General features: G+C 39.8%; 2 protein-coding genes across 2 annotated transcripts; one reads left to right on the top strand and one right to left on the bottom strand.

Moving 5' to 3' along the window:
- The first annotated feature begins 297 nt into the window (after window positions 1–297).
- LOC134666568 (NADH dehydrogenase [ubiquinone] 1 alpha subcomplex subunit 9, mitochondrial) lies at window positions 298–8700 on the top strand. The gene is made up of 7 exons (XM_063523766.1): window positions 298–423; window positions 580–773; window positions 3591–3814; window positions 5755–5958; window positions 6440–6601; window positions 7389–7575; window positions 8427–8700. Exons 1-7 carry the CDS (start codon window positions 378–380, stop codon window positions 8604–8606), a joined length of 1197 nt encoding a protein of 398 aa, XP_063379836.1. The 5' UTR covers window positions 298–377; the 3' UTR covers window positions 8607–8700.
- Window positions 8701–9351: 651 nt separating this feature from the next.
- LOC134666567 (small ribosomal subunit protein eS10) lies at window positions 9352–17574 on the bottom strand. The gene is made up of 4 exons (XM_063523765.1): window positions 17470–17574; window positions 17074–17286; window positions 16390–16636; window positions 9352–9412 (listed from the first exon to the last, which is right to left on the bottom strand). Exons 2-4 carry the CDS (start codon window positions 17271–17273, stop codon window positions 9377–9379), a joined length of 483 nt encoding a protein of 160 aa, XP_063379835.1. The 5' UTR covers window positions 17274–17286; window positions 17470–17574; the 3' UTR covers window positions 9352–9376.
- Window positions 17575–17722: the final 148 nt, after the last annotated feature.

Genomic DNA, 17722 nt, shown 5'->3' with positions numbered 1-17722 from the left:
AATGTCATAGTGAACACCAAAGTGAAAACTTATCAAAACACTGTTTAAAGCCCCCCATTCACACTCCTACCTTTTATGGGGGATTTATGCTATCTTAGAGGGAGCAAGTGATATTGCTATCTCATTCTACCGCATGGCTGCGTCCCTGCGTCCCTTGGACTGGCTGGTGCTGGCCCATTGTGTACAGTGGCCTTGAAATACAAATGTTTTCATAAATTATCCATTGACGATTAAAAATAAACCTGGAACAGCTTTACATCAATAACTGTCACTGTCAGCTGTCATTGAGGTTGTCATTCATTTGTCATTTGAAGAGAGGGGCTGCTTTTACGAAAATCGTCGAAATTAGTAATTAATCAACAAATTGTGGCCTAATAATGGCTTCTGTAGCTTTGACAGGCCATTTTGCAAATAAGCTCATACGTATGTTTATTTTATATAATTTAAAACCATCAATACAAGCTACTTAACTCTTACATAATTCCAGCTTTTTTGATGGATGTAATCAATTGGAGCATACAACAAACAAGTAATATCTGCTAGCCTTGTTTACTAACTGTCGATATTTCAAATTTTCAGCCAAAAGTGGGTCCCTGAGTGTTGTTTACATCAAGTCATCGGCATACAGCACGGACCCGAGGCCCAACCTTGCAGCGTACAAGCGCGGCACGGGCGGCCGCAGCAGCTTCAATGGTATCGTCGCCACCATCTTCGGCGCCACGGGATTTGTGGGCCGCTATGTCGTCAATAAATTGGGAAAAATCGGCACACAGGTACTCTAATAACTATTCCATCAAAAACATAAATGTAAAAAAGGAGAGCCAAGTTCAATACAAAAATTATGCTTGGCTGTGGGGTTCGCCGCAAAAAGAATGGAGATTTAAATGAGTGCCAAGTTCTATGCAAAATCCAAATATGTATTTATAGGAACAAAATAACATTATAAACAAGTATTAAACTCTATTTCTTTGCTTTATTGGATACCTATAACAATTGCTGTTATTTAAAAAAAATGCGAGATCTTAAAGCAGGTTAGATTTGACTTGGCCAGTTTTCATTACATCAGTCATTTTATAAAGTTATTCAACATATATATTTTGTAATTCTGATAAAAAGTGGCCAAGCCAAATCTAACCTACTTTAAGATCTCACATTTTTTTTAAATAACAGCAATTGTTATAGGTATCCAATAAAGCAAAGAAATAGAGTTTAATACTTGTTTATAATGTTATTTTGTTCCTATAAATACATATTTGGATTTTGCATAGAACTTGGCACTCATTTAAATCTCCATTCTTTTTGCGGCGAACCCCACAGCCAAGCATAATTTTTGTATTGAACTTGGCTCTCCTTTTTTACATTTATGTTTTTGATGGAATATCAATAATTTTTGTAAAGAAAACTAGGCAGGTATTGAGATTTAATGTTTTTTCTTGTGTTTCCGCTGCATGTTTTTTACTTCTGTTCTTTGTATTAATTATGTGGTGCCGCGCGCCGCCAACGACACACCGTTGGCCGGTTGTTTAGCGCGTATTACAGGTTTTTTGTATGGGGACCCCCCCTATTTTTTAACTTTTTTTATTTTTAGATTTCTTCCTACGCTTACACACAATTACCGAGCTGGATTCCAAATTTCATCCTTCTAGGTCATCTGGAAGTAGGTTAGGTTTAGGTACTATATGTCAGTCACAATAAAAAAGAAATTTGTATGGGAACCCCCCCTATTTATTAACTTTTTTTGTTTTTAGATTTTTTCCTACACTTACACACAATAACCGAGCTGGATTCCAAATTTCATCCTTCTAGGTCATCTGGAAGTAGGTTAGGTTTAGGTACTTATATGTCAGTCACAATAAAAAATGGTTTTTTTGTATGGGGACCCCCCCTATTTTATAACTTTTTTTAATTTTTAGATTTTTTCCTACGCTTTCACACAATAACTGAGCTGGATTCCAAATTTCATCCTTCTAGGTCATCTGGAAGTAGGTTAGGTTTAGGTACTTATATGTCAGTCACAATAAAAAATGGTTTTTTTGTATGGGGACCCCCCCTATTTTATAACTTTTTTTAATTTTTAGATTTTTTCCTACGCTTTCACACAATAACTGAGCTGGATTCCAAATTTCATCCTTCTAGGTCATCTGGAAGTAGGTTAGGTTTAGGTACTATAGGTATGTCAGTCAGTTTTAAAATTTACGACTTTTTGACCTTCATATCTTTATAACCGTTTGAGCTAGCTTCATGAAATTTGGGCTTCTAGATGTCCTTATGGATATAATTAAACACACGTAGTTTTATGTGTTTACGTTAAAGATGTTTTGAGTTATAGAAGGGTCAAAAGTGGCACCAAGTGGTTCGTGTAATATTACACTTGGCGCTGGCTAGCCAGTTCCTTTGCTTGAACTTGGCTTGACACGCTGCCGCGTGTCTAGATGGACTCAGTGAATCACAAATCATTCAAAACATCGAAAGTTAACTACCATTTCTACGGATATAGTATAGAGTGTTATTATAGCAAACGGGGGTGCCCTATTTCAAAAGTATAACTCTCTAAAATTATACTCAAACTCTGAAAAGTTATTTATTAACACTGTTAACCATTGTCAATAAATAACTATTATATGGCCTGTTTTTTGGTCAGATTTTGATAAAATTTGGTGGATAGATAGAGTTCCCTATTTTGTACAGTATAAATGCAATTTCACTTATAATATCCTAACTACCTTCTATTGAAATTTACATACATTTCTTTTCCCAAATGGAGATTTCGTGTTTATTCTGCTTAGAATTCAAACCTACAGATGGAGTGCATAATTGTTGACCTTCATATTTTCTTAGAAACATCCATATTTGTCATGCTACTGCAGTCAACCTCAGTATTTTGTGTACCAAGATTGACTGAAATAGCAAGACATTCATATGTCTCCATGAAAATATGAAGGAGAATAATTATGCAATGCATCTGTACAAAATGTAATCAAAATATGTAAAAAAAAACATAATAAATATTAGCAGTTTAACTGTCAAATTTTCATAGGGACTTGATGTTTATGGTAGCACATCCACACCCTGTCACTGTTAGTCCCGCTTTGGTAACTCAACTTGTGTCCTACGCATAGTACATAGGGCCCAATTAAGTTCTGGTGCTTTGTCATCTTGACTAAGATGAATTTAAACTATCAAATTTTGGCATTAAGTTATCTGAAGGATCATACAGTGATGCAATCCTGAAGCAAATATTTAATAATGCAGACAAGGTCATTGTTCAATGTAATGTTTGCTGTTAAAAGTATTTATTATATTTATTTCTTATAACTTATAATTGTGTAAGTAGATATAAAAGTTAGAGGGGCACATTAGTTTGGCAAATTGTAGAGATTATTTTCGCAGATTGTCAAAATTTGTGGTTTACTATACTTAATGCTAATTTTGCTAATCATCTTCTTCAACCTAGCGTTTTCCCAGCCTAGCGCCAGGGTCCTCTTATTCATTTAAATTCTGCTAATCATACTCATTTAAAATTACGGATTCATTTAAGGTTAAATAAGTTAGATAGGACACTTCCTAGCTCTTCATTTTTGTAATTTCAGATGATTATACCCTACCGCAGCGACTTCTATGATGCTCAACGTCTAAAAGTCGCTGGTGATTTGGGACAAGTGTTGTTCACCCCCTTCGACCTTCGCGACGAGGAGTCCATTGCTAAGGCAGTGAGACATTCTAATGTAGTTATCAACTTGGTGGGCCGGGACTATGAAACTAAAAACTTCAAATTTAAGGATGTGCATGTAGATGGAGCTCGCCGTCTGGCAAGGTAGGTTTATTTTTACAAAAATTTTATTTTACACCATGGTGTTTTATTTTTATTTTTATTTTATTATTAAGGTTCACCAACAGTGGCAACAACAACTTATGCACTAAGTAACACACTTGCGTACTATTCAATTATGATTGCGCCACCAATTACAGGCGAACACAGCATGCATATTACTTACTCTAAACATTTTAATAATTACTACATATGATGCCTAATAAGTCTAATAACTAAATACATAAAAACTAAACAATAAACCTAAAATCTACAAAATGGAATGTCAAGAGGCACTTCAATCGGGAATCGAAGTAAGTTTCTTTTTAAAACTATACAAGCTGTCATAGTATATATCCAGCTGGGCATTGTGCTTGCTAATTTTATTATACAAGCGCGACATGCGGGGCACCGGTGAGTGGGAACCAAGTTTAGTGCGACAAAAACGCATGCTAAACAGAGGGCAGGGGTAGCGTGGAGTGCGGGTTGGTACTTTAAGCGCGAGCATACTTAGTAGGCTGGGACAGTCTACTTGGCTGTTGATTATTTTGTATAGGAACGTCATGTCCAGCATTTCTCTCCTACATTCTAGTGATTTCATATGGAAGCGCCTAAGTCTTTCTTTATATGACGTTAGTTTCGGTATTCTGTTTCGGTAAGCCAGGTGTTTGGTAAATCTTTTCTGCACGCGTTCGATTCGGTTGACATGGATTTTGTAAGTAGGCGTCCAGATAATACTGCCATATTCAAGCTTACTTCTGACGAATGAGTTAAATAGCTTTATCAGAGTAGAGTTTTTCTTAAATTCTTTCCCAGCCCTGAGTACAAAGCCCAGCGCCCTGAATGCAGCGTCAATCATGGTGTTAATATGTTTATGAAACCGCAGTTTGCTGTCCACAGTAACGCCGAGATCCCTGATCTCAGTCACTTCCTGCACATGTTCGTTCATGATTTTGTATTTTGTTTGTAACTCGTTCCGCTTCCTATGGAATTTAATATGGTAACATTTTGTGGGATTTAAATGCATTCTATTGAAGGCACACCACTCCACCAAGGACGTTACATCGCTCTGCAATTTTTCAGCATCGGCGGGGTCTCTAATGATTCTCGTGAGTTTTAAATCATCGGCAAACAAGTACACATTAGAAAATTTAAATATGGATGTTACATCGTTGATGAAAATGTTGAAAAACAGAGGGCCCAAGTTCGATCCTTGGGGTACTCCTGAAAATGCTACGAACTCACGAGACTGCGCGCCCTCAATAACCACAGTCGATGGCCTATCCTTCAGGTAAGACCGACACCAGTCATACAATGATTGACATATCCCAAATCGATGCAGCTTATCTAAAAGTATCTGGTGATTAACCTTGTCGAATGCCTTCGAAAAATCCGTATAGACTGCATCGACTTGGCATCCCTTGTCAACCGTTTGAATAAGGTCCTCGATAAAATTGCATAGGTTTGTGTTAGTTGACCTCTGCGGCATAAACCCGTGTTGCAATGGTGATATATAATTTTGCACATGGCTAAAGATATATGGGTACACTACCTGTTCGAAAACCTTGGCAACTGTGGACAGGATGATGATTTTTGATGATTTGTATGATTTGTAAATTCATGATTTGTAAATTACCTATGTCTTTTTAGGACTCCACATTGAATAGGCGGGTCTATTAACGCTATTACAGCTATTATTACATTCAACCGCTCGCGAGAAAATTGCCGCGCGAAACAGCTTGGTCTGTATGTCTGTATGTAGAATTGTAGATGTGCCTCGGGCGAGGCTTTAATTTTATTAATTTTCTTTGGATATCTGGATTCTAAATATAATCTGGCAAACCTCTCATCTCTTCGTCTTCATTTACCAGCCTATAACAAACTATATATATTTTATAAACGATTGCTGCGCCATACATTTTAAGCTCGTCATGCCTACATTCCAGGATCTCCCGAGAGATGGGAGTGGAGCGCTTCATCCACCTGAACTACTTGAACGCCGATGAGCACCCAAAGCCGCTGGTGCTCCGCAAGCCTTCCATGTACAAAGTCAGCAAGTACTATGGAGAGTGCGCGGTGCGAGAGGAGTTCCCCACGGCCACCATCATCCGCGCCTCCGACATCTACGGCTCTGAGGACAGGTTTATTAGGTACGATTTCTTTTTTTTGACAACTAGCGCGATATGCTTGATTTTCATCAATTTCATCACCAGCTTTTGCCCGCGACTTCGTCTGCGTAGAATTGGTGACAGCAGCTGAAGTAGGTATAGCGCCTGGATAATGCTAATAGCAATCATTCCATTTGCGCATTGCTTACTTGAATTATTAGGTAATGCATTAACTCTTCCAATTCCACCCCCCTTTGCACTCTCTTCAGGGATGATTTCCGACATAAAAACTATCCTATGTCCTTCCCTGGGACTCAAACTATCGCTATACCAAATTTCAACTAAAGCGGTCCAGCTGCTTAAGCTTGAAGAGGTAACAGACAGACACACTTCCGCCTTTATAATATTATATTAAGTATGGAAGTATGGATTCAAATAATCTCAGCTACTGCGACAGACAGATTATACATCAATACAAACACATCATTACCATAATTCCCGAACTGTCTCTTGTGGATCGCAGGTACTTCGCGGGCCCGTGGCGCATCCACGGCACGTACCTGACGCTGTACCGCGCGGGCCTGGAGACGGTGAAGGCGCCCGTGTTCGTGTCGGACGTGGCGCAGGGCATCGTCAACGCGGCGAGAGACTGCGACACCAGGTGCCAGGTCTACCAGGCCGTCGGGTGAGAATTACTATTTATTTTATAAGTACCTATAACGTAAACGTAGCGTTAAGCCTACCGACCCACGACGCGCCGCCGCGAAAGACCTTCCGCCATCTGGCTGACGACGGTCCAGAGAGATCTGAAGGAGACCGAGATTCTTCGATTGGATAAAATAAAATTTTATGCGTCAAGCATCTTGCACGACATTACGATATTTCGCGTTGTCAAACTGCGCGCTGTACAGTCGAGTCGCTCGCGGCACAATACCCGTGGGGTCATTTTTAGGGTTCCGTACCCAAAGGGTAAAAACGGGACCCTATTACTAAGACTCCTCTGTCCGTCCGTCAGTCTGTCACCAGGCTGTAACTCAAGAATCGTGATATCGTTGAAATTTTCACAGATATATTATCTCTGTTGCCGCTATAACAACAAATACTAAAACCAAAATAAAATCAATATTTAAGTGGGGCTCCCAAACAAACGTGATTTTTTTGCGTAATGGTACGGAACCCTTAGTGCGCGAGTCCGGCTCGTACTTGGCTGGTTTTTTTATTGAGCTCTAGCAATCGTTTATACCTACTTATTGTAGTTCGTCAATTTAGTCGTTTACACCTAATAAATGACGTCTCCGATAGCTACTTACAATTTTAACCCTTTAGTCCCTATAGCGGCAACATACTTGCCATCATATTTAAAACAAAAACGCGTCTACTATAAGAATTACGTTTCGAAATCGAATGACTAGAAAGGAATGGCAAATGGTTAAATGCGTCGATAGCTAATTCAAAATGACATTACGTTTCAGACCAAAACGCTACCTGCTATCGGACCTGGTGGACTGGTTCTACGCGCTGATGCGCAAGGACGAGAAGTGGGGCTACCGGCGCCTCGACATGAAGTACGACCCCGTGCTCGGCGTGAAGGTCGCGCTCATCAACCTGCTGTCCCCCGGCTACCCCTTCGGCAACGTCACCTGGGAGGCCATCGAAAAGGTAACTCACCACGCATACAACAAGGACGAGAAGTGGGGCTACCGGCGCCTCGACATGAAGTACGACCCCGTGCTCGGCGTGAAGGTCGCGCTCATCAATCAACATCGTCGATTTGATCAGAAATGAAATTGGCGTCAATCTCCAATTTTAGATTTATCGTGATATTAGAGCCCTCTAAATTGATAAAATGCCCCAGAACGAAACTACTGGCCTCACAAATTGGTATTCTTGTGTCCGCACCTCATTTTATCGGTAATATCGTTTATTATCGGCAGTTGAATTCGACGAGCGAAATTGGTATTTGCGTCCGCACCTCCTGATTCGATCGGGCAATTGAATTAGATTGGCGAAAAATTGACTAATCTCGATAGGCCTTCAGGGTTGACACAACTTGACGTCCCTTTGCGTGCACGACCACAGATAAGATAATGGCTTGAATTTTGACAACCCTAAATAGCCGAAAGGGATAGTGCAATATATTAGAAAGAAACGGAATGATTCGACCCTGAACCGCTGTCAAACTTCGGTTTTGTAAGAAGTTTCCTTTCGTACGGTTGTACTACTTATTACTTATTCTGTGTCACCTTGGACAATTGTTTGCGCCGTAGCGAACGAAACGCCTCTCGATCGCAGTAATATGGAAGTGATAGAGATAAGAGAAGCATTCGCAAACGATTGTCATCTTCTAGCCTCTCGCCTGTAGTAAAAAGTTGCATATCATTAATTTCATACCTAACCATTACGATTACCTACTTACCTTCCTTCATATATTTGACACATCTGCGCTTAAGAACTATATATGTATCTTCTTACCATCAAATCTGATTATTAAATAAACATATCTTCAACAGGAATCCACTACAGACGTTGTCGACCCAAACCTTCCAACGCTGCTAGACCTTGGAGTGAACCTGACCGAGATGGAAAACCAAGCCCCCTGGGAACTGAAGCCCTTCCGCGCCTACCAGTACTACAACGACAAGATCGGAGAGTTCGCCAAACCAGAGAACCCGAAAGTACAACAATGTTAGGTAATTCCAAATAGAATCAACAAATAAATCAAGTCGAGACATCATATTCTTTGTAGTTATATGTTCAACTTTTAATAAATTATGTTTGTTTTTATTCGGGTTTTATTGCGCCAATTCACTATAGGCGGACAAATTAATCCGTCACAGAGGGCCTACGCCGAACCACGTTCGACGTGTTCCCTCTCTGTCGCACTCGTGTGACAATATTAACACTTCTTTCGGTGACGTGGCGTCCGACCGCTTAGCATTTAACCCTTTTCCAGGCATAGTATGATGCCAATACAATTTCAACTTTACCATTCCGATTTAAGGTTCAAATTAGATTACACTTTCGCAAAATGTGACTGTCTTCAAATGATGGCTCATTTTATCAGCTGGATTAATTGGAATATATTTGTTTTTTTTTGGGAAAACCTTGTAGTGATGCGGCCTGGAAAAGGGTTAGTGTTATAAGGTTTACAGGCGCCTTGTATACATATAATAGCATCAAACGGTCAACGAAAAAATCGTGGGCAGATGCTAGAGTTAGACCAAGAAAAGTCTGCAGCGATTTTGATAGCACACGCAGTGCATGTGTTATTTTAAATGGGACCTATAAAATTATGACGTATAAATAACACTTGCACTGCGTGGGCATACTCATAATTATATATTATACTAATACTATTCTTTGGCGTGGGCTATCAATATCACTGTATAGACTTTTCTTAGCCTAACTCTAGTTCATTAAAAACAACTTAATATGTTGGTTTTCTTTTATTTAAACTTATTTAAGGTGCAGGCCTGCCTCTGCCAAATCCTCCACGCTGTAACAAAAGAAGTAAAATTTATTAGAGCAAAGTTATACCCTCCTAAAGCCCAGCCATACAAATGAAAAATCCAGAATTTGTCACTGAAATTTGAACATATAGTGCAGGGAATAGAGTTGATTTTGGTTGTTTGAAAATTTAACGAAACAAAAACAAATGCGACTCTGTTCCAATTGAATATGATTTAAATTTCATCGAACTGAATAAGTACTATAGGTAGGACCTTGGGCCTTAGGAGGATACATACATTGACGCTTATCATGAATAGTGACACAAAACAAAATGAAATGCCATTTGACTTTAATTCTTACCAGTAAAAGATAGAATATTAAATGCAATAGCATTTCATTTTTACCCGACTACGGCAACGCAAAAGGAGGGTTATGATTTTGACCGGTATGTATGTGGGTATGTATGTATGTATGTATGTATGTTCATCTGTTCCCTCATAACTTCTAAAGTACTTATTATAATTTAACAAACGATATGTCATTCGAATCGTCTTAATCGTCCGCTGGTTATAGGCTATATGGCGTCCCAAAAAAATGAACACTGCGCCCTCTAGAGGTCATAAAGTCACGAACCAAAAAACCAAAATTAAGTAATGATGATGTGTTATACATCATTGGAAAGAGCTCAATTAGCACACTTCAAATATATAAATATTGTTAGCGTTTGCACCCGGCTTTGCTTGCATGCGCCAGATAAAACATTAAATTTTCGGTTAGCTACAAGCGCTCTGGTTTCTATCCGCGTGTTACGCGACTACGGCGATACAAGAAGGTTTTTGCAAAAGAAATTTGTTTGGCCGCTATACATGGTGTTTTTTAATGTCCTGCAACATTTTATAACGTGAATAGGTATAGAAGTCCTGATCAGCCAAAATGTATGAAACAGTCAATTTTTTTACAAGATACGTACGCGTTCCGAAGCCGGGCGCCTTCGGCGCCCCCATACTAAAAGAGTCGGGCGGAGCCCGACGTACGCGTTGCAAAGCCGGGTGCCTTCGGCGCCCTCATACTAAAAGTGTCGGGCGTAGCCCGACGTACGCGTTCCAAAGCCGGGCGCCTTCAGCGCCCTCATACTAAAAGAGTCGGGCGTAGCCCGACATACGCGTTCCAAAGCCGGGCGCCCTCGGCACCCTCATACTAAAAGAGTAAAGAGTCGGGCGGAGCCCGACGTACGCGTTGCAAAGCCGGGCGCCTTCGGCGCCCTCATACTGAAAGTGTCGGGCGCAGCCCGACATACGCGTTCCAAAGCCGGGCGCCGAAGGCGCCCTCATACTAAAAGAGTCGGGCGTAGCCCGACATACGCGTTCCAAAGCCGGGCGCCTTTGGCGCCCTCATACTAAAAGAGTCGGGCGGAGCCCGACGTACGCGTTCCAAAGCCGGGCGCCTTCGGCGCCCTCATACTAAAAGAGTCGGGCGTAGCCCGACATACGCGTTCCAAAGCCGGGCGCCGAAGGCGCCCTCATACTAATAGTGTCGGGCGTAGCCCGACGCACGCCTTCCAAAGCCGGGCGCCTTCGGCGCCCTCATACTAAAAGTGTCGAGCGTAACCCGACGTACGCGTTCCAATGCCGGGCGCCTTCGGCGCCCTCATACTAAAAGAGTCGGGCGTAGCCCGACGTACGCGTTCCAAATCCGGGCGCCTTCGGCGCCCTCATACTAAAAGAGTCGGGCGTAGCCCGACGTACGCGTTCCAAAACCGGGTGCCTTCGGCGCCCTCATACTGAAAGAGTCGGGCGTAGCCCGACGTACGCGTTCCAAATCCGGGTGCCTTCGGCGCCCTCATACTAAAAGAGTCGGGCGTAGCCCGACATACGCGTTCCAAAGCCGGGCGCCTTCGGCGCCCTCATACTAAAAGAGTCAGGCGGAGCCCGACGTACGCGTTGCAAAGCCGGGCGCCTTCGGCGCCCTCATACTAAAAGAGTCGGGCGTAGCCCGACATACGCGTTCCAAAGCCGGGCGCCGAAGGCGGCCCTCATACTAAAAGTGTCGGGTGTAGCCCGACGTACGCGTTCCAAAGCCGGGCACCTTCTTCGCCCCCAGACTAAAAGAATACGAATTCCAAAGCCGGGCGCCTTCGGCGCCCTCATACTAAAAGTGTCGAGCGTAACCCGACGTACGCGTTGCAAAGCCGGGCGCCTTCGGCGCCCTCATACTAAAAGTGTCGAGCGTAACCCGACGTACGCGTTCCAAAGCCGGGCGCCTTCGGCGCCCTCATACTAAAAGAGTCGGACGTAGCCCGACGTACGCGTTCCAAATCCGGGCGCCTTCGGCGCCCTCATACTAAGAGTCGGGCGTAGCCCGACGTACGCGTTCCAAAACCGGGCGCGTTCGGCGCCCTTATACTAAGAGTGTCGAGCGTAACCCGACGTACGCGTTCCAAAAACGGCCGCCATCGGCGCCCTCATAGGCACTAAAGGAGTCGGGCGTAGCCCGATATAGGCGGCGCTCTGCGTGCATTTCTGTACTGAGGACGCCCTCGCAAAAGTACTATAAAGTGACTTCAAAAATTTAGTAACGAAATCATGACCCCAAAATTAATTAAATAAAAAATAAGTTTAAAAACTAAAACCCGACAACTGCAAATCGCGCTCTAAAAAGTATGAAACAAGATAGAATTCTTATCTAAAATTATCAAGCAGGAAATATTATAAAATTACCATTTTTTTAAATAAAAATATAACGTAATATAATTTACTGAATTTTTTATATATTTACAGAGATTCAGAGGATCGCCGTGGTCGTATGCCACGATTATAAACTTAAAAGTAATGTGGCATACGACCACGGTGATCCTCTGAATCTCTGTAAATATATAAAAAATTCAGTAAAATATATTACGTTATATTTTTATAAAAAAAATGGTAATTTTATAATATTTCCTGCTTGATAATTTTAGATAAGAATTCTATCTTGTTTCATACTTTTTAGAGCGCGATTTGCAGTTGTCGGGTTTTAGTTTTTAAACTTATTTTTTTTAGTTGTACCACTGTTCATGATAAGCAACGAATTTACAGTACACTCACTAATCTGGCACTAATGCTGACACAAGTGAGCCAGATTACTGGAAAATTCGGATTTATTACTGGAAATTATGAGCAAATCATCATATATTATGTTGATGTGTTCTTAGCATGTCATTTTACAAAAATTGTAAATTCAAAGAAATTTCTACTCTTATCTGGAACTTAGCTATAAGAAGATTGAAGTGTGACTGTGAAAATGTAAGCGCACATAGTAAATTAGGACGTAGAATTATCATTTATGCCCCAATATGGGGTTCCAATTACTGGGTGTACCGGACCATGTCAAGATTTCATTGAAACTACTTTATAAAAACTTCGAAATTACCATAGTTTTCGAAATATTTTATTTTCTAAATGTAGGACTCAGTTGTGTATTTAGATAACAACATTATTATTAGATTGCCTAATTAGAAATGAAATAATTAACAAAGAACGAAAAAGTGCCGTTTTCGTTTCCATACAATAATAGGTGTGACTTTCAAAGGGATAGTGCTAGTAAGGGGTAGTGGATTGATAAATCATTACTTCTCTAGTTGTATATTTTTACTATAATCAATTTGTTTTGTATAAAGCTGTATTAGGGTTACTCTGTGAGGTTTTTGTGCAAGTGCAAGATTAGTCTTGAATGTCACAGATATGTTTTTTTCTTTAAAACTGATGGTACATACTAATGTATCATCAGTATTGCTATATCCACTTAGATATAGCAATTATGACTTATGACAGTATGTTTCAACAATATCACTGGCCACTTATTGTTAGTTTCGCAACTCCCTCATTTTTAACATCACAACCCCAATATACAATGTGTCCCAACTAGACATGTGCGCCGCGCCGCCGCCGCCGACGATTTTTCCACGCCGCCGCCGCCGATAAATTTGACCGGCGTATAATCGGCGTGGGAAATTTTGATGCCTATAGTGTTTTATTCCATGTTGCGTAGTGAGTAGATAGTGTCAGAGGTATAATTTAAAGATCCTTATGCTTTTTCGCTTATTATTTGCCAGTGAAGCATAATAGCATCATTTTTGTCGTTGCGGTGTTAGCTGTGATAACGATTTAGCGTTAATTTAAACAAGATCTTGTTTCTGGATCTCAGGTTATTATTTGATATTTTATCGCACAGCTTTTTTGTACAACGCATTTTGTTTTACATCAATAGTCTCTTTATTGTCAATTTAATCAGTGAACTAAAGTCAAGAAAATAGCAGGTTCATATCCTAGGACATAAACATGCTATTTTCTTCTTAGAATCTCCAGCAAGCTGTCACCACGATTATAATTGCGTATTTTATGATTTTTCGTATGATGCTGGTGACACGCATGAGGGTCATCAATGTCATCATATTATAGATATGATTTGATTTATTTATCACATAATATACAATTTCATTTAAAAATACACACGATCAATTCTTAGTAATTTTATGGTGATTATCATTTTCTTTTACCAAGTAATATATATTTCAATCAAAATTATAAAAGTCAGGTTAAAGCTTCGTAATAAGCTATACCTAAACAATTATACCTACTTATATTGTATAATAATCCAATATTATTATGGAATAATATTAACATCAATAAATTGCTCTGATAATTAGATTAAGATTAATTACAATTCATAAAAGCTTGTTGCTAGGCCTACATGAATAAAGTATATTTTGAATTTGAATTTATAGGAACTTAAATCACCAAATATCATCACTAAGCTAGCAGTAAAGAAAACAAAGTAGACATTCATTTTATATTAAACGGGACAATCCAAAGGCATTCTGTTGAGCGAATCAACCTGCCAGAGACATTTACTTTCGAAAATGACGACATCTTTATTCTTACATACATTTCTGTTAAACTTCAGTTCAGACAAATGTATTGATAAAGTATTCATTATTATATCGTAACAAATCCTAGGTGAGGCGACAGCGGCTGGGAAAAGTCAATATGGATTTAAGGCAATTTAAAGATATTTTTTATGTTTTAGTTGTATTTCGCTTAAAAAGTAAGTAAAAATACTGCCTAAAATGTAGCGTTTTAAAGTATCCTTTTTAATTTAATATTTAAACATATCGTTGGTAACCGTTAGGTTGGTATTGGTAATAGACGTGCGCGCCGGTCGAAAAAAATCGGGCGGCGGCGCGCCACGAAAAAATCCACGGCGGCGGCGTAACGCCGGCGGCGTAGGATTTTCAAGTTTTCAATATACGTATAATGAGAAACCAAGATTAACTCTTAAATCAACACGGGAAAAATCTAAAAAAAACTGTGTTTCATCGTTTTTTTGGTTTATTGTAGAAATATCATGAAAAAAACATGAGTCAGTATGTTGGACGTTGCCAGGATCGGTGTAAACTGTAAATAAAAAGATACGCCGCGTAATGAAAAGATGTCCAGTATTTTGGACGTTGCCGAGTATAGACTACCTACTTTATGTGCATAAGGTTTTTTTAGTCCAATTCATGTTTTTTAAAATAAATATAGAATAATTCCATTTTTTACTAGAAATACACTTACTGATAATGTCAACTTATGTAATGAATTGAAGTAAAACCTATTATTTTTATATTTTTGGAATAACTTTATAGCTCGTAGGTGGTAAAATTTTACCAATCATTGACGCCATTTATTTAGCATTAAATCAAACAGCAGGTTATCCTAGGAAGCTGTAACATCTAAGCAATGGTTTTAACAATAATGCATGCACTTTTATCAAAATTTTCCTAACAAATTTCTCAAATGAAATCGGGTCTGTCTCTTGATCAAAACAAATCCATACACAAACAGGAAACAAACACACACACACACAACACACACACACACCACATCCACAGGGAAAAAATCCACAAAAATATTTTTTTTATCTATTTGGTTCATTACGTAATACGGCAAGTAATGACTTTTTAAAATGTTTTAAAACACCTAACATCCCTCTATTTAATTTATTTACCACAAAAACTACCAGAAAATTTAATAATTTTACTCTTCGCATACTTGGCAACGTCTAACATATTGGACTTAGCAAAAGTGCCGTGTTGTCGATTACAACGGGCAAAATACTGGACATTACACTTTTTACACTTGTTTTACCCATAAACAACAAACATTTTTATGTAAACATATTGCCACGTAATAAACAGACCAGTTAGTAACCTATTACAAGTTTTATTTTAACGCTGCTTAATGCTGTCATATAACATATTTAAAAAAAAATGGGTAAAATGTCAGTCTGTCGGATGCTTCCTTGCAAGTTCTGCGTTCTGTAGGACTGACAAAAAGATAATGTTCACACTGGTTCCCAATATTTTTTTATATACTCATACTTAAAAATAACATATCATTCAAGTAGTAGTAGTTAGTAGTAGTTTCCTGGTAGTGTAAGTACGCTACCAAAGGAAAGTAACGCTATGCTTTAATATTTGGTGCAGAATTTTTTTCTTGGGATGTCCATTATAGTGGACGTTATCGATTTAAGGGTTAAAATAAATCAAGCAATGAATTTAAAAACAACGGAACAGTCGGGACGCTAAAGCTAGGCATGTCGCACGCGCTTTATATCCATTGATTTTAAATTTATACTCTTGCGGGCTTTGTCTCGGCGCGAATTTTAAACTACCGGCGGCGGCGGCGGCGCGCTGACTCCTTATGGCGGCGGCGCGCCGCGGCGGCGCGCACGTCTAATTGGTAATAAATGGTTGCCAAGTGACATGCCGGGATATAATTTTCGGCCAGCGGTATTATATGCCACGCCGATTTCACGCCGATCACGCCGCCGCCGCCGGTCAAAAAATCATCGGACGCCGCCGCCGATGATTTTGCCATCGGCGCACATCTCTAGTCCCAACATGTGAGTTATCATGAGCAGGTCCATCTTCTGGTGCCAGCTTATTGTTGAATTTTGGGACATGTGGTATATGCCTTTTAAATCTATATGAAAGAAACTTACGAATTCGACATCGGCGGAGCCAGGGCCGACATCAGCTTTCTTGTCGTGGGCGGCGCCACCGGGGGCGGTGGGCGCGCGGCGGTAGGCCGAGCGGTCCTCGGCGGCGCGCCCCGGCGCGTCGGGCCGGCCCACGGCGCCGCGCCGCACTGTCTCTGTGCGCACGGAGCGCTTCAGGGTGGCGGGCACGATCTCAGGGGGGAGGTGCAGGAATATTCGCAGGTACTCAATGCCCTCATTTGTGAGGTACCTGAAAATTACATTTAAATATCCTGAGTCATGCTTGTAAAGTTTGAATTTGGAAGTCATCCTTCTGATCTGAAAGAAGTCATCCTTCTTTCCAAGAGCAAAATTGTTGAAAATCTAGTGAGCATTAAATTTGTTTCATAAATTTTGTCACATACTATCTCTTAAGACTAGAATTACTTCCAAGGGCTCTCCTGTATAAAGGAAATTTATTTCATATATTGCTTTAAGGGTCAGAAACAGTTTCAAGGAATGCTCCAAAAATTAACTTATTGAGAGTTGTGACTTAGATCCTTCTCATTTGTTTGTTAAAAGTTCAATTTGTTGGAAATTATCACGAACAGGAAATATATGATTAAACAAAAGCAATCGATAAGTAATTATGATAGAGTTTACCTACTAGTAGAAAAAAAACAATAGTTTACAGTTTTACTTTCTTACCAATAGAAGTGCCTCCATGCAAACTGTTCCTTCACATAACCTCTGGATTTGAGGGACTGCATAGCCTTGATCACTTGCAGGTTAGGGATCTTCTCCAGATCGGGGTGTTTGGGGGCATGGTAGTCCTTCTTGGCTACCATAACACCCTCTTTGAATAAGTATTCATAGATCGCGACACGGTTTGTTTTTGGCATCAACATCTTGACGGCCTACCTGTGAAACAAGGGCGAGATAGGATTTAGAGGTTATAAACATAGATCACGGATATTACGGTTTTATCACGAAATCACTAAGCAGCATCACAATTAAGTGGATAAAATCTCGTTTTACAGAACATAATTCATTACTATTAATCGATTAAATAAATAAAATCGGATTCATATTCCGGATTTGTACCTTTCGCCAACTTTGACAAACAGAAAAGAGTTCACAGATAATCGAAAAAATACAATCAGGATGACATTAGAAAATTGATTTACAAAGCATGCTTCAATATAAAAACACATGACAAATTTGAAATATGCTGTATATTTTTCCGAATATATTTAGTGTTTATTAAAAAACCCTCATTTTTTGTAACATATTCACTTTGCAACTGATGAATAAATTAGAAGATTATTTTCTAAATTGGAAGTAAAAAATAAAAATG

This window comes from Cydia fagiglandana, chromosome 8 (assembly GCF_963556715.1).
Source record: "Cydia fagiglandana chromosome 8, ilCydFagi1.1, whole genome shotgun sequence".
NCBI lineage: Eukaryota > Metazoa > Arthropoda > Insecta > Lepidoptera > Tortricidae > Cydia > Cydia fagiglandana.
Note: the sequence above shows the minus strand (reverse complement) of the source record. Positions and strands in the feature narration are given on the sequence as shown.

Coding starts and splice junctions, on each gene's coding strand:
- LOC134666568 (XM_063523766.1), top strand. CDS start 378: ATGGCTTCTGTAGCTTTGACAGGCCATTTTGCAAATAAGCTCATAC. Junction 3,815..5,754: donor GGAGCTCGCCGTCTGGCAAG/GTAGGTTTATTT, acceptor CCTACATTCCAG/GATCTCCCGAGAGATGGGAG. Junction 6,602..7,388: donor CAGGTCTACCAGGCCGTCGG/GTGAGAATTACT, acceptor ATTACGTTTCAG/ACCAAAACGCTACCTGCTAT.
- LOC134666567 (XM_063523765.1), bottom strand. CDS start 17,273: ATGTTGATGCCAAAAACAAACCGTGTCGCGATCTATGAATACTTATTC. Junction 16,637..17,073: donor GCATGGAGGCACTTCTATTG/GTAAGAAAGTAA, acceptor TGTAATTTTCAG/GTACCTCACAAATGAGGGCA. Junction 9,413..16,389: donor GCTCCGCCGATGTCGAATTC/GTAAGTTTCTTT, acceptor CTTTTGTTACAG/CGTGGAGGATTTGGCAGAGG.